The 16,163-nt window shown below is 38.7% G+C and overlaps 1 protein-coding gene across 1 annotated transcript; it reads left to right on the top strand.

The window, feature by feature from the left end:
- The first annotated feature begins 1,780 nt into the window (after positions 1 to 1,780).
- psmb4 (proteasome 20S subunit beta 4) lies at positions 1,781 to 15,583 on the top strand. Its single transcript, XM_050034027.1, has 8 exons — positions 1,781 to 1,949; positions 7,190 to 7,316; positions 10,724 to 10,803; positions 10,885 to 11,031; positions 11,266 to 11,347; positions 14,304 to 14,420; positions 14,613 to 14,701; positions 15,429 to 15,583. Exons 1-8 carry the CDS (start codon positions 1,822 to 1,824, stop codon positions 15,439 to 15,441), a joined length of 783 nt encoding a protein of 260 aa, XP_049889984.1. The 5' UTR covers positions 1,781 to 1,821; the 3' UTR covers positions 15,442 to 15,583.
- Positions 15,584 to 16,163: the final 580 nt, after the last annotated feature.

The following is a 16,163-nucleotide window of genomic DNA, read 5'->3' as shown; positions in this document are numbered from 1 at the left end:
TATCATGCATATTAATGGAAAGGTGCAAGAAGCCATTGATAAAGTCGAGCAGTGGGCATATGATTGGGGATTTAAATTTTCAGTAGAGAAAACAAATACAGTTGTCTTCACAAGAAAGAGGGCTCTTCCTGATGTTAGCCTGCAGATGTATGGAAAAATATTGGAGAGGGTGAAAACTTTCAGATTCTTGGGAATTCTTTTTGATTCCAAGTTAACATGGGTAGATCACATAAATAAAATAGTTGAGAAATGTCAGAAGGTTTTAAATATCATGAGGTGTTTAAATGGGGTGGGATGGGACGCTAGCTTCTCATCATTAAAAGAGATCTATGTGACAATGATCCGGTCAGTGTTTGATTATGGGAGTGTGGTTTATGGTTCAGCCTCAAAAAGTCTGCTAGAGAGACTGAATAAAATTCAGGCTCAAGCTCTGAGGCAGTGTTGTGGAGCAGTAAGAACAACCCCCATCCCGGCCCTGCAAGTTCCGGGGAAAGAGATGCCATTGGACATTAGGAGAAAGCAGTTAATGACCAACTACTGGGCTAGCCTCAAGGGGCACCAAGAGCAACACCCCACAAAAGTGGTAATGCAGGAGTGTTGGGAACGAGGAAGAGGACAAATGGCTAGCTTCGGGTGGGTGGGCAATCAGTATGCAGAGGACATGGGGATGGAAAATCTTTACGTGAGCCCAACAGTGGTAACCCCAGAAGTGGAACCATGGAAGCTTAATACACCACAAGTAGACTTGTACCTCCTGGACCTCAGGAAGACAGAGAAAGGGAAGATAGACTTGGTGTCAGCTTTCTCAGCTCATGTAAACCAGCATTACCCTCAGTACAATCAGATATATACAGATGGGTCTAAAGATCCAGAGCAGCAAACAACAGGGGCTGCTTTCACTGTTCCATGCAGAAAGGTTCATGTGGTAAAGCGTTCCTCAGATTATTTGGGAGTTTACACTGTAGAGTTGTAGGCAGTGTTTTTGGCACTTAAGTGGATAGAAGAAAACAAACCAGGAAATACCCTAATATGCTCTGATTCTGTTTCAGTGCTGAGCAGCCTGACATCCTTCATATCCAGCCGTCAAGATATCCTGTTCCAGATTTTACAAGTACACGCCAGAGTCATACAGCAAGGTATGCGTATTGAATTTATGTGGGTACCGGCACATGCAGGTATAAAAGGGAATGAGGAGGTGGATAAACTGGCTAAACAAGCACTACAAAAAGACACCATAAATTCACACATTTCGTTAAGTAGATCAGACATCAAAACAATAATCTGGAATAAGTCAGTGGAGGAATGGCAGGGGAGGTGGGACAATGAAACAAGGGCAAGGTTCTTATATAGCTTTATCAGTAATATAAAATCAACAGACAGGAATATAGGAAGGACAAGGAAGGAGGAGGTAATATGCAATAGGATCAAATTAGGTCATTCCAATTTAAACAGTACACTACACAAAATAGGAAAACACCCAACTGGTTTATGTGTACACTGTCAGTCAGAGGAATCAATAACACATGCAATCACAGAATGCAACACTTACAACCAAGAAAGACAGCATATGAAGGAGGAGTTGAGGAAAATGGGAATACATGAATTTAATGTTAAAACATTGATGAGTCTGCCAAGTGGGCTGAGTACAAGAGTGTTTTTTGATTTCATTAGACGGACAGGTTTACAAAATAGAATCTAATCTCTGATTCACACTCCGGAGCAGAAGGTGGCGGTAATGCACCTAATACGCTGGTTGCCAACCGCCGTTAAAAGACAAAAAGAAGAAGAAGACGACGAAGACTTCCTGCAAGTATTTCCAACATGGAGTCAAGCGGTTTGAAGCTAAATTTCTGGGAGAACGGACCGAAGCCCGGACAGTTTTACTCTTTTCCCGGGGGCGACAGCAGCAGCGGACCGGGCACATCATGCGGGCCGGTCAGACACACACTGTGAGTGATCTACTCCGACAGAACCGAGACTGCGTGCCATTCATTTCAGCCTGAACTCCCCTGTCGGTTTCGGTTTGTGCTCCGCCGCTGTGCTGTATCATCATGGAGAAACCATAGCTAACTGGTGCTAAGCTAACTGATGGTTTACACCGTTTTAACACTTTTACAATTAAATAAAGATACTTAAGAACATATTTGATAAACTAAAACAGTAGGGAAGAACCAATATTGATCATTTTAAAACTGGAAATATCGTATTTTGTTCTTATTGTCTTTGTTTTGCTGACTAACTGTTAGCTGTGTTAGCTAGCCACTGACGGCTAATACATTGGAGGAAACTCAGGTTTACTAAAATTATAATGGCCGCGTTTCCCAGATTGCTCTTAGCGCTAAGAGCTTCTTAAGAACGCTCTTAAGCCTCCCGTGAAAGAAAAACACGTTTCCCAGATCGCTCTTAGCTTAAGAAGATCTTTCACTAAGAAGGAGTTGTAAGATCGAGCTGACCCACTCTTAACAGTCTTCTTAGACCAAACGCTCACAGATCCAGCCGCAGCAGGCAAATTGATATTACACTTTGCAAGGAGATGTTAAAACAGTGCGCACCGTATATATTTATACTTCTTTAAAGTATCTAGATCTATTTTATACTTCAGATTTATATTGTTTAGCATTAATTGGTGACAGAAAAGAACGAATTTCATTCTGCAGGGAAACGCGTGTCCTTACTGTGCATATGACAATAAACACTTTGAATCTTGAATCTATATGTTCTATTACGACCCTATGTGTGCTCAAAGCTGTGGCATAAGTTACGCACCGAAATCTGGTGAAAGAAAAATAATAATAAGAAAAATAAGTATGAGGAATAACAAGTGTGTTCCTGTAGGCTATGTGCTGTGCACATCAGGCACACAAATAAAATTAATCATCACGACTATCATTTATCATAATTTGTCCGCACATATCCCACATCTGCATGCACATATGAGATAGTTTACCGCATCCAAAAAATGTGTCAGGGCACAACAGAAACACATCCACCCTCCAAACCTGCGACATTCAGATATCAGGCAACTGACAGGTGTAATTGAGCTCAGCTGGAACCTCATCAAGGGACGCTCCACCCGCTACTCTACATAAAGGCGTTGCCACATCACACATGTGTGAGATACCATGGCTGCTTTACAGTATATTCTTGCTGCTAACCAACAGCGTCGTCGTGTGCGAAGCCAAACCGTATATGTAAATGTATTTGTGCGTCAGCACTTCAGCCCACTCGACGTGCTGTCAGACCAGGCTGTCCAAATGAAGTACCGGCTGCCCCATGCTGAGATACAAAGCTTCATCAACTAGTGTCTCCACACATCTGGAGGACAACCCGGTGCAGTTTGGCCCTCGGAGGTGCAGTGCCTGGCTGCGCTGCGTTTTTACGCAGTGGGGAGCTTCCTGGAGGTGGTGGGAGACGGCACCGGCCTCAGCAAGGCGTCTGTGTTTTTTGTTTAAATATAATACATTTCCTCATGATTCTCTTACCAAGACTACTTCTTATTTAGTAGTCTTGTTTTCATCATGAAAATAGGTCAAATATTTATCGTCTTAGTTTTTCATTAGAATTATTAGAACACACATACACACGAGCAGCAGGGAATTAGTGCATTAGGTAGCAGCGCTGTGTTACTTATGCGCTGATTAAGTGGTGGGTTATCGATTTGCCTGACATCGACTGATTTAGTTTCAGCACTGTAGTAGTGGACAACTCCTGTAAAGAGCGATCTTAAGAGCGACCCTAAGAAGGGAATTAAGAACACATCTGGGAAACTTGGTATCTTAGCAACCCTTCTTAGCTAGGACGTTCTTAACTGTGCTCTTAAGTCTTAAGATCACTCTTAACTGGGAAACGCAGCTAATAACAGGATGGACACATTTATATCTGTATCTATATATGTATATAAGTATCTATATATGTAGATAGATAGATACGTGGAACACAACACCTGTTACAGCTCTAACGGGATTATGTGATCATACCTCTGCCACCTCCGAGAGCCATCTCAAAGCATCGTTTTTCTTCCTTTTTAACTGAGCACGACAGCAATTAGTTCGCTCGCTCCATTAAAATATTGTTAACTTTGACATGGCCCGAGCTAGCTTAAGGTAAACATCTGCTCCCTCTGAAGATTATTTATTTTTTCTGATTGCTTATTAAGAGATGCTAACACATTCAGCTAACATTCAATATAATTTAGTATTAACTGTAGCTCCATGTAAAGTGAATAAATGTGATGTTTCCCAGCTAATCCTCCCCTCGTCTGCTTTAACGACGCAGTTTACACGTTTTTATCTTCTGATTTACTAAAAACTGTGTTTTGGGCGTACCATGATGCTGAATTTAGCAGCAGACTTCAGTAATAGTAATATAAAGTAGTTGTAAAAGACTTTTGGCATTAATCTTTTTATATGATATAATGGAAGTACGGTAAATCAGTAACACATTCACAGCCCTAATGACTAAATACATATTTCAAGGTATGTTGCTGAGCAATTTTCTAATGTAGGTTGAGAATGAAGTTAGATGGGGAAAGACGGGGATATCATGTACTGACGTTGAGTGACGGACCTGTCAGTCTAGGTGTCATTCTCTTCTGCAAATTCTGATTTAATACTTTTTCACTACTGATGAAACTCTTGTGATTTTATTTCTCATATCAGTTGTACCTTTTGCGAAAAAGGCAATTTAGCTTAGACTGGTCGTTAGTCGCTACAGACATGGACAGTGCATGACCAGAGCTCTGCAAAGACATTTTAGAAAATGCCAAGTTAACATTAGTTAATTATTTATTAAAAAATAAATCGGTATTTGCTTAACTGAAGGCAAATTACTTTAGAAAAGAGCCAGTGTTGGCAGTTAGCCACCAAGAGTAGCCACTGGGACTAACCTCAGACAGTCTATGGGACTAAATAGCTTACTGCTACTTCCGCTATCTCACAGGAAGTTGTGCTCAAAATCATTTTCTACAGGAAAAAGGTGGATATAGATATGTTAGTTAAAACATAAAATATCTAAAACAAAAAAGTGAGAGATAAGACAATGATTATATTACATAAATAGTAAATAATTAGGGTTGCACTATAATATCAGTATGTCAGTGTTATTGACCAATATCTGCTCTAAAATGAATCAGCCAACATGCTTTTTCTCATTTTGCCCAATTGATAAATACTACATACATTGAAAAGCACTGTATTTCATGTCTCCATCTGCTGGTGGGCCACCACGATAAGATTATGCATGCATAATATGATGTTAATTCCACTACAGAAGACACGTGATGATCGATTTTGGTTGTCTGTCAAATGAGTTGTAAGATATTGTCATATTGGATATGGGCAAATAATAAATGAATAATAATAAATAAATAATTGAAATAAACAATGTAATAAATATAGAGAATTTAAATTAAAGGTAAGTACATTCAAACAATAATTTGTATAATCTTATACCTCTTGGCAGATCTTTTGCAAATTCATATATTTAATGCATCTGTGTCGTTTAAATGTATATTATATCTTGCCTTACAAGAATTGTGGTAATCAGCAGATGTTCCAGTTCATACATACATCTACGTGCGATTTGAGTTCAACAGATAAATTCTTTTGTAGATTTATTTGAGTTTCTAGACCTGTAAAGCATCTGAACATCATTTTTCCTCTGCAGTTTAAGATACTATTTCTAATTTGTTGTATAACATTATTGTTCACTACTTTTATTTTTTAAAAAGTTTGCTCTATCTTATTGAGTTTATTAATGAAGGTTGTTGTTGTTTCGTCAAAATGAATTCTCTTTGAAGAGTGAAACTGAAAGATTGCATTCAATCACTAAACCAGCAAAGAAAAATTAAGAAGGTGAAATAGTCGTTTGTCTCATGTGTACGGGATTTTTAGAAAATAACTCCTGGGTTTTTTCACGATTTAATCATCTAATTGGGCCCCCATTAAAACAAAAAAAACTTTGGCCAGCCCTGCTTTAGTTGAACATAGTTGTACACAAGGCATCTATTGCACGTCTGTCCGTCCTGCAAGAGGGATCTCTCCTCAGTTACTTCCTGAGGTTTCTACCATTTTTTCCCCCCATTAAAGGTTTTTCTGGGGTTTTTCCTTATCCAAAGCACAGAGGGATGTTCTATGCTGTAAAGCCCTCCTAGGCAAATTGTGATTTGTGATATTGGGCTTTATAGATAAAACCTTGAAAAATGTAAATGTGCATTTAAAGATAGATAGATAGACATAAATATAATGGACGACGTTCATTGCTTTCAGAACATTTTTCACTTACAAGGAATTTGCGTTTTTCTTTTTTTTAGTGCGTACATTAAACATACAAAATCATATTAAGAGGAATATAAATAATGCTACAACACTCAAGAACATAAATGTAGAATAGGAAAATTATAATAAAACTGACAGATACATGTAAAAAGTACAATAACATAATAAATATGCACAATATTGCTGTTACAGAATAGGCGATACAGTTTTGTGCAGTATGTGCCAAAATATCAAGCAGGGGATGTGTGAAAGTTCACAGTAGAGCAAATAGGTGCAATTTGTAAATATAATATTCCAGGATGTGCGTTAATGTAAGGTATTACTTTAATACAAACAATTGTTTGATTATTCAGGTAATCTTTCAATCTTACTTGAATGTGATTAGTGACATAATTTAGTTAAACTGTCAAAATTTGATAACAGAACAAATCATTATACTTCTAAAGCACTGTTTAACCCAAGCATCCAGTGTATGATATAAAGATTGTTTTATCAGATTTTGGAACTGCAAACATGGCTGCAGCTTTAACTTTAGAAACACTGGGTCATCAGAAATGTTGGATTACACAATGAAAAATTCACTTACTTGTCATCTTACATATTTGTATTTACCTTTTGGGTTTTATTTTCTGTAAATTGTATATCCTTGTGTGATAGGCCACACTGCCAGCAATATATTTCAGGTGATAAAAATCCACCTTTTTTTCCAACATCTTCTTATTTTGTATATAATTTACCAGTAAACTCATGTTCAGGTTAATAAAACTTCTTTAATCTCCAGAGGAAAACGGTTTCTATGAACAGATACAGTGTTAATGCGAGCTTGTCTGCCAATGTGTTGGTCTTAAGCTGTAAATTGATGAGATATCAGGAAAGCCCTTCTGAGACTGAACCTCCTCCCTGTCTCCCTGCAGTAACCCCATGGTAACCGGGACGTCAGTGCTTGGAGTGAAGTTCACCGGGGGCGTCATCATTGCTGCAGACATGTTGGGCTCGTACGGCTCTCTGGCCCGCTTTAGGAACATCTCACGTCTCATGAAGGTGATGGTCTCTGCTGACACAACATAACTGCAAACACATGTTAGCATTTCCCCTAGATCAGAGGTTATCAATTGTTCTTCAACCAAGGATCCCTTCCTTATAAGAATACACTATCAGGGGACCCATTAATTTATGTCCCTTGGAATAATCTAATGCAGCCTGTTTTTTACACTCGTGAAAAAATCAGCACAAGAGAGGAGTTTTAGATCTGTTAGATTAGAACAGTAATCTACCATCTTAGATTTAACAATTAAAATATTATTCGTTGAACAATGAGGTCTTTTGTTACATAAATAGAAAATACTAATTTGTGCTACAGAAACACCTTGATAATCTCTGCCATAGATCGACTAGATACACATTTTAATTGAATAATCGTAGATAAGGAAGATGACCATTTAAGAGAAGTAATTACAATAATCAGTTCTTCTCTGGTGGTCCAGAGCAGCAGCTGATGTTTCTGCATTGGCGTTTGTCTCTTTCAAAGAACTGTAATAGTTTCTGACTGCCTTAGTTTTTTTGTCAGCCATTGTTCGGTTCTTAAAATGTGTCTAGCTGCAACTGCAGGGAATAATGCTTTGGTCTTTGACAGATTTACAGCTGTGAATATATGAGAAATCTAATGAATATAACACCATGACATACATGAATAAAGCCCTGTTTCCACCAAGCAGTTCGGTATGGTTCAGTTCAGTTCACTAGGTGGTGTTTTTGTTTTTTTTCTTTTCCACTGTGAAAAGTTGGTATCAATGGAACCGTTCCTTACCTTCCCCATTTTTGGTCCCTCCTCTGTTGGGATACCTAGCACCAGAGATGGGGACTCGAGTCATTGTGACTTGGACTCAAGTCGACTCGAGTCGCTGTTTTGATGACTTGTGACTTGACTTGACAAAAAAAAAAAAAAAGACTTGAGACTTGACTCGGACTTGGAAGTTAAAGACTCGGGACTTGACTTGACTTGAGCTTGGAAGTTAAAGACTCGGGACTTGACTTGACTTGAGACACTTTGACTTGAGTGACTTGAGTGTTATTCACATCATGTTTTCGGTTAGAATATAAAATTAATAAATTAATTTAAAAAATAATGTCTTTTACCCGGTAGGAGCGCACCGGGTGGTGGAACTTGTTTTTTAAATTTATTTGTTAACATTAACCCCAGAAAACGTGAGCGAACATTCCGACAGGTTCATCACAAGACCGGCTGTACGTTTCATGAACGAGCAACACAGGGTTAAATGAGCTAAATGGGTGATTTTGGCCGCTGCCTTGGTTAGTGTGTGTGTGTGTGCGTGTGTGTGTGTGTGCGTGTGTGCGCATACGCATGGGGGTCGTCCCTGCAAAGTAAACATTGCAGCAATGAAGTCAATGTTTACTGACAGTTACTTGTATCTTGTCTTTTCACTTTATTAAGATCAGATTCTGCAGGTAAAATTACAATAATAAGGTGACTTGACTTGACCTATTACAGGACTTGACTTGACTTGACATAACCTGTGACTTGACTTGCCCAAGAAAAAATGACTTGGAACTTACTTGAGACTTGAAGGTTAAGACTTGAGACTTACTTGAGACTTGCACATGTGTGACTTGGTCCCATCTCTGCCTAGCACACAGATCTGGTACTAAAAGGTGGAGCTAGAAACATTGCAGTCTGATTGGTCAATAGCGGATGGTTACTCTACTCAGGGCTGAGTAACATATATTAGCAGAGGTAGACAGAGTACACAACTTCACTACTTGAGTAAAAGTAGAGATATTCCTTGTCAAATATTACTCCAATACAAGTAAAAGTAGCTTAGTCAAAATATTACTTCAGTAAAAGTACTAAAGTATTTGCTTAAGAAATTACTTAAGTAGAAGTACTTAAAAAAATCTCAGGAAATACAGGAAAGGAAAGTTGCTTTATTGTCGTTCTGACGCGATTCTGCTACAGAAATGTTTATAGCTCAAAAATAAACAAATAAAGGCAAGAAGCCTCAGAACACAAACTCAGCTGCATTCATCAACAAATGAAATTCCTTCATATTGCCAAGAAAACAAATTTCACCCCCCCAACTCTATTTTGCTCACAAAAACCCAAATTTCCGTTTCTTGTAGTTACATTTGAACACATCATGAGGTATACGCTGCAAAAACTCAAAATGTTACCAAGAATATTTGTCTTATTTCTAGTCAAAATGTCTCATTTCTAGTCAAAACAGATCTCATTACACTTAAAATAAGACACATCACCTTAAAAAGTAACTTGTTTTTAACCAATTTTCACTTGAAACAGGTAGAAAAATCTACTGGTGGAGCAAGATTTTTTTTTGCTTGTAATAAGAAAAAAAACCTTGCTCCACTGGCAGATTTTTCTACGTATTTCAAGTGAAAATTTGCTTTTAGCTAAGTTACATACCGCAACATACTTTTTCAAGTTGGAAGACGAGTTTTTGTAGGCCGTGATATAGTTGTTCGCGGTAAACACAGCAAACCCTTCAACTGATACGAATCATTCTTTGTATCGAAAACCTCGAACATGGGCTTGAGATATGGCCACGGATGCTCGGGGCTGGGGGAAGTTTCTCCGTTGGTTTCTTCCTCCATCGCTGCTGAAGCCATTGACACCGCTATCGCATGATGTGGATGTGAACCGCCAAAGTTAAGTTTCGTTTTAAGCATGACGTAGTACAGGTACGGCAATACGGCTAAGACAGAAAAGAAAATTCATCAGCTGGCGTAAGAGCAAAAGTAGCGATTAACGAGAGCATCAATAGAAATGTAGTGGAGAAAAAAGTACAATATTTGTCCTTCAAATGTAGTGGAGAAAAAGTAAAAGTATCCCCCAAAAATAATACTCAAGTAAAGTACGGATACTCAAGTAAATTTACTTTGTTACTGTCCACCACTGTATATTAGTAAACTGTAACTATAAAATGAAGGGATGTTTTGCTGCCTCTTGCAGCAGCTGTAGTCTGTGAAAAAATAATTAAATTAATTGGGCAGACTGCTGGCAACTTTTAAGGTGGAATGTTAACTAGAAATGTTACTCAGTGCATGAGGTGACGATTTGAATCCATCAAAACACCTTAAATTTCAATGTTTTTATATGACATATACTTTAAGTAATGAGTGGATCTTCAAGCACTTAAAAATACACATTAATTTGGACCGGATTATGTGAGCGTCATATGTTATAATCCTCACTTGGAGAGAAAAACATAATGGAGCGCCGTTCCTGTGGGCTATGGCAAAAAGCCTTCATCAGCCTTGATACCGATCTTTGATATCAGATCGAGACATCCGTACTTAAAACTCATATTTTTATATATTATAACATATGAATTAATGAAATCATTAGCTCCTTGTTGTTCAGGCAGGCGGTCCAAAAAGTGGGGTTGACAATTTTGGATGTGTCTCTTCTTCAGGTTAACAACAGCACCATCCTGGGAGCTTCAGGAGACTACGCTGACTACCAGCATCTGAAGCAGATCATCGAGCAGATGGTGTAAGCTGACAGAAATGTAACCTCCTGCATGTAGAGCTGCTCCGTGCTCAGATATGAACTTGTTTGTTTTTTGTCTGTCAGCATTGACGAGGAGTTGCTTGGTGACGGTCACAGCTACAGTCCGAAGGCGGTCCACTCCTGGCTGACCAGAGTGATGTACAACCGTCGCAGCAGGATGAATCCTCTGTGGAACACCGTGGTGATTGGAGGTTTCTACAACGGAGAGAGGTCAGTGCTCTGTAAATGAATTTGTGTTGTTGTAATTGTCGCACTATTTCACTGCTGTCCTGAAACATTTTTGTTCCTGTTTCAACCCCATAAAGCACTTTGTGACTTTAATATGAAAAAGATAAATAAAGTTTAGTTTATTATTATTATTATTATTATTATTATTATTATTGTTATTACAAACAGCATCTTGTGAGCTGCAGTTAACCAGTTGGCCATCTTGCCTCCCTCTAGTTTCCTAGGTTATGTGGACAAGCTGGGCGTGGCCTATGAGGCTCCCACAGTGGCTACAGGCTTTGGAGCGTACTTGGCTCAGGTGAGTGAGTCAGTAAACTAAAGCCCTGTTAACACTGCAGCTGAAAGTTTGTTGATACACAGTCTGACAGACACACCAAACCGACATCAAAGAACTAGTGGCGATGAGAGCTGACTGCTGTATCAGTGTCTCAGCCAAAAAGTTGCACATGAACAGACCTCAAAGACTATAGCTGACGGCCAACCTGCATGTAGGATCGGCGCCTGCATAAGAGGAAATACCTCTCCATGCCAGCAGACGGCAGTCAGCTGTATTCGTCATTCAAAAAGGGAAACAGGAAGACCATCTTGATGCTAGTTAGCCAGTCAGCACTTTAACAAAACAATCCAATGCTGAGAGAACAGAGCATATTTACCTTGCGCCAGTGAACAATAACACAAACTATCAGGAAACGTTTCAAAAAATGCTCAGTGGCTGACGAGGGGCAACAGTACAGGACACTGCAAAGACTAGGGCAACAGATGCTCACCGACGGCCCAACATTGAATGACGGCCGATCGTCAGCTTGGTGTGTCAGGGCCTTTAGATTTATATTTAACAAACATTAAATTAAAATATGACACATGAAAATAACACCTGTAGACACAAATTTGACACATCTCATTTTTCACAAGCTACTGATCTCATGGGGCGTCGGTGGCTTAGTGGATAGAGCAGGCACCCCATGTACAAGGCTGTTGCCACAGCGGCCCGGGTTGGAGTCCAGCCTGTGGTCCTTTGCTGCATGTCATCCCCTCTCTCTCTCTCTCTCTCTCTCTCTCTCTCCCTCTCTCCCCCTTTCACACCAGGCTGTCCTGTCCATTAAAGGCAAAATGCCCAAAAAATATCTTTAAAAAAATAAAAAAGGGGTGATCTCAGGAGCCATGGCTTGCCAGGCAGTATCTTTTTTTTGTCATTGTCTTTATAATGACAGGATTGTGGGTCAATTACCTCTGGATATTTCTCAACCTCAGCAATTAGTCTCTCCTCATCCATTTGTCAGCACACACGAGAGACAGCAACACAGTGTCCTTTATACATCCATGGTGGGGAGAGGAGTCGAGCTGCCATAGAAGCAGAGAAAAAGAGCTGTACAGTGGTGTAACAGAGTGGAGCGTCTTACCTCACTGAATATTTTTCGTCGAGTTACAGACAGGCAATTTACATTTTGTTGGTTTACTCACTGAATTAACATGAATAAGCGATCAGCTTATCTGACTAAACCCTCTTAATAATTCCATCTGTAGGCATCCAAGCAGTAATTGACCTTTTGCTAAGCTCCGCCCCTTTGTGATGGACAGAGCTAACTGCACTCCCCCGAGGAAATATAATCATATTTTTGGAAAATGAAATAGTGATTCCAGAGAGAAGCAGACAGAGGGGCCTACAAAATGTGCTTGAAGGATATATCCAGGATGTCAAACTGACTCAGCAGCAAAAACAGGTTAAAAAGACAGAAGCCAAAGCCAAACTATAGGCTACAGATCACAATGTAAAATTGAATCACCACATCACTGGTGATCGTGACAGAAGACACTGAATATAAAGGGAAACTTCGTCGATATTGATCCAGCTGTGTGGCATCGCAGTGTGTGCAGATGAACAGTGTTTGGCTTCATCTGCGTACAGTGCGATGACACACAGCTGGTTGAATATCAGCAAAGTTTCCCTGCTTCCCTACACACAGCTGGTTGAATATCAGCAAAGTTTCCCTGCTTCCCTTCACTGGTTCCTATACAGCAGGGTAGGTCTTTTTTTCACAGTTGTTATCATTAAATAGCAAAAGCAGCATGTAGGCGAAAAAAAAGTCCAAAAAAGTTAATAACTTAAGAATTATGGTGAAAAGGTAGTTTCTTGCAACCCTAGAATTAAGATAAAAATATTCACAAACGAAAAAGCACTTCTGGTTGCTGATAAGTAGTGTTTAACTTTTGATTTAACACNGATGTTTTCTTTTTTAATTACATGGTAGCTATTCTCCCTTAACTCACCAGTAAAGAATACCTTTGTCCATTTCAAATAACCCGTGGCAATAATAATATCCCTGTTCTCTGATTTACTGTGAAACTTTATTAGGCAATTCATGCAACAATCAGACCAGATGACTTCTTTACTCAGCCTAATGGGGTTAGTGTTGTGTCCAAGGTCCCCCCAAAAAAATGGGAGAAAAAAAGGCCGAATATTCAATTTTTTTTATTTTTAAAAAAAAAATAAATTTCACAATCGAATCCCGTGCCATTGAACGAAGCTTCGAATTTTTTGGGTCAGCCCTAGAAACCTCAGGAAGAGCAACTGAGGAGGGATCCCTCTTCCAGGACGGACACACGTGCGATAGATATCGTACAGAACAGATCAACATGATAAATTAACAGTAATCTGTATGACAATGTCAATGTATGTCAATTAGCTTTCATTTCATCACACTACACTTCACTGTGTTATTTCCATGTTGTGTTGTTTGTACGTTGTTCTTTTACTTGATACTCTGTTAAAAGGTATGTTCTTGTACTGTTATATATTATATTACTGCCTTTCACTGTATACTCATATCTGAAACTAATATTATGCTGTTACATGTTCATATGTTCGCACAGTTTTTTGCATCATATTCTATTTTCTATTTATATAACACCTCCACATTAATACACTCAAACACCAAGTAACAGTATTTAATCGTACCATCTGTCTTGTGTACACTGTTAACGTAGGCTTTTACATCATACTACAACACACCACTGTCACGTTACCTTTTAATTTTATCTCCATATGCTCTGTGTAATTTTCTATTTTTTATTCTATTCTTATATTTATTTATTGTAGTTTCTCTGTTTACCTGAACTGTTCAGTGTGCTGCTGCAACAGTTCCCTCTGGTGATCAGTTAAAGTTTATTTTATCATTTAACTGTTATTACATTTAAATATAGAATATTAACAAAAAAGAAACAACACTCAAAATAGTGTTTGGCCTCTGTTTTAGCCTCTGATGAGGGAGGTGGTGGAGAACAAGGTGGAAATCACTAAGCAGGAGGCCCGGGAGCTGGTAGAGCGCTGCCTCAAAGTCCTCTACTACAGAGATGCTCGCTCCTACAACAGGGTGAGTTCACTTAACCTGTAGACTTGAGTCAGCTGTTTTAAAGCAGTACTGTTGGTAACTGCTAATGTTATATAGTTTATATTTCACTTCTTGACTGGTTTGACTGTATCATTTAATATTATCGGTCTCCTCCTTTTCACACGTACACTGCCGTGAAGTTTAATGAGTTATGTGTTGATGTTTTTGTTTTAGCATGAGATCGCCATAGTAACAGAAGAGGGCGTGGAGATTATTGGACCTCTGTCATCAGAAACCAACTGGGACATCGCTCACATGGTCAGGTAAGGTCAAAGGTCGCAGGATGGTCCCCATAAGGTTCCCCGTGATAACAGTCAAATAAAATGACATAGTTGGTCGTTTTGCAAAGTGTCAGTGATATTCAAGTACAGATGTAGAACAACTTTAAGTCCAGCTGAGAGTTTGCTCTCAGAGCACTCATAGTCTGCAGCTTCTTCACAGTAAAAACCTTCCAGCTGTGCAGAATCTGATGAAAGAAGGGCAACATGTAACAAGGAGACTCTGGAGGAATTTAACTGAGAAGCAGGTGGAGGATTTGGCACTCTGTTAGCAGAGACAAACCTGATACTGATGTTGAAGCAAATATTAACTGTTTGCTGTTGATTTTTAAAATTAAATTTGAATTTTAAAGTCATTGAACAGTTTTATCCTTTCATATAACAAATCAAAATAAAATTTACATTATCAGAAACATTTTGATATTTTTTTCCAGACTTGCCTCATAATAAAATTTTAGTTGCTTCGTGTGAAATACTAAAAATTTATATCTGCTGATTCCTCCTAAACGTATTGAAATCAAACAGAGAAAACAAATCTTTCTGTTGAACTGGTCACAGTCATTGATGAAGACTTAAAAGACAGAGCTTCTCAAGATGCTTAGCGATGAAATGCAGTCTGAAAAAATTATATATATTTCTGCTTTTCAAGTGTCATTGATGAACCTTAAGGTGATAAAAGTTGTAATTGTAATCATGTTTTTTTTTTCTGCAGTGGGTTTGAATGAGGATGAGGTGTGACTGATGAAGCCTTCCATCAAAAACAATTGCAACTTATCTAACCCAGTTTAGTTTTTTTTTCTGATGTTTATTCTAACTTTTGTATGATGGAAAATAAATGTAATAAATAAATAAAGGAATTGCATTGTTTTTTTTTGTTTCATTTGTGTTTTAAACAAATGTGGTTGACATTTAAAAACTTTAAACTGGAAATCAAATGTTCCTTTTTCCCCCAGATAAATCATTTAAAGTTTTGCTTATTAAATCATGCACATCACACCATATTATACACTGCTCAAAAAAAATGAAGGGAACACTTAAATCACACATCCCAGATCTTGATGAATGAAATATTCCAGAAGAAATTTTTTATTGATTACATAGTGTAATTCGTTTAGAACAATTCATGGAAACCAAAATATTAACTCATTTAGGACTGGATTCAATATCATACCCAAAATCAAAGTGGAAAAATCAGATCACAGGCTGATCCAACTTCTGTGAATTTCCTCAGGACAACTCATAATGTGGCTCAGTAGTGTGTATGGCCTCCACGTGCCTGTATACATTCCCTACAATGTCTGGGCATGCTCCTGATGAGACGACGGATGGTCTCCTGGGGGATCTCCTCCCAGACCTGGATCAGGGCATCAGTCAGCTCCGGGCGGTGGATGCTACGATACTCGATGTCACAAAGGTGCTCGATTGGATTCAGGTCTGGTCTGGGTAA

This window comes from Epinephelus moara, chromosome 22, assembly GCF_006386435.1.
Source record: "Epinephelus moara isolate mb chromosome 22, YSFRI_EMoa_1.0, whole genome shotgun sequence".
Lineage (NCBI taxonomy): Eukaryota > Metazoa > Chordata > Actinopteri > Perciformes > Serranidae > Epinephelus > Epinephelus moara.
This window is presented reverse-complemented; position numbering and strand designations above follow the sequence as displayed.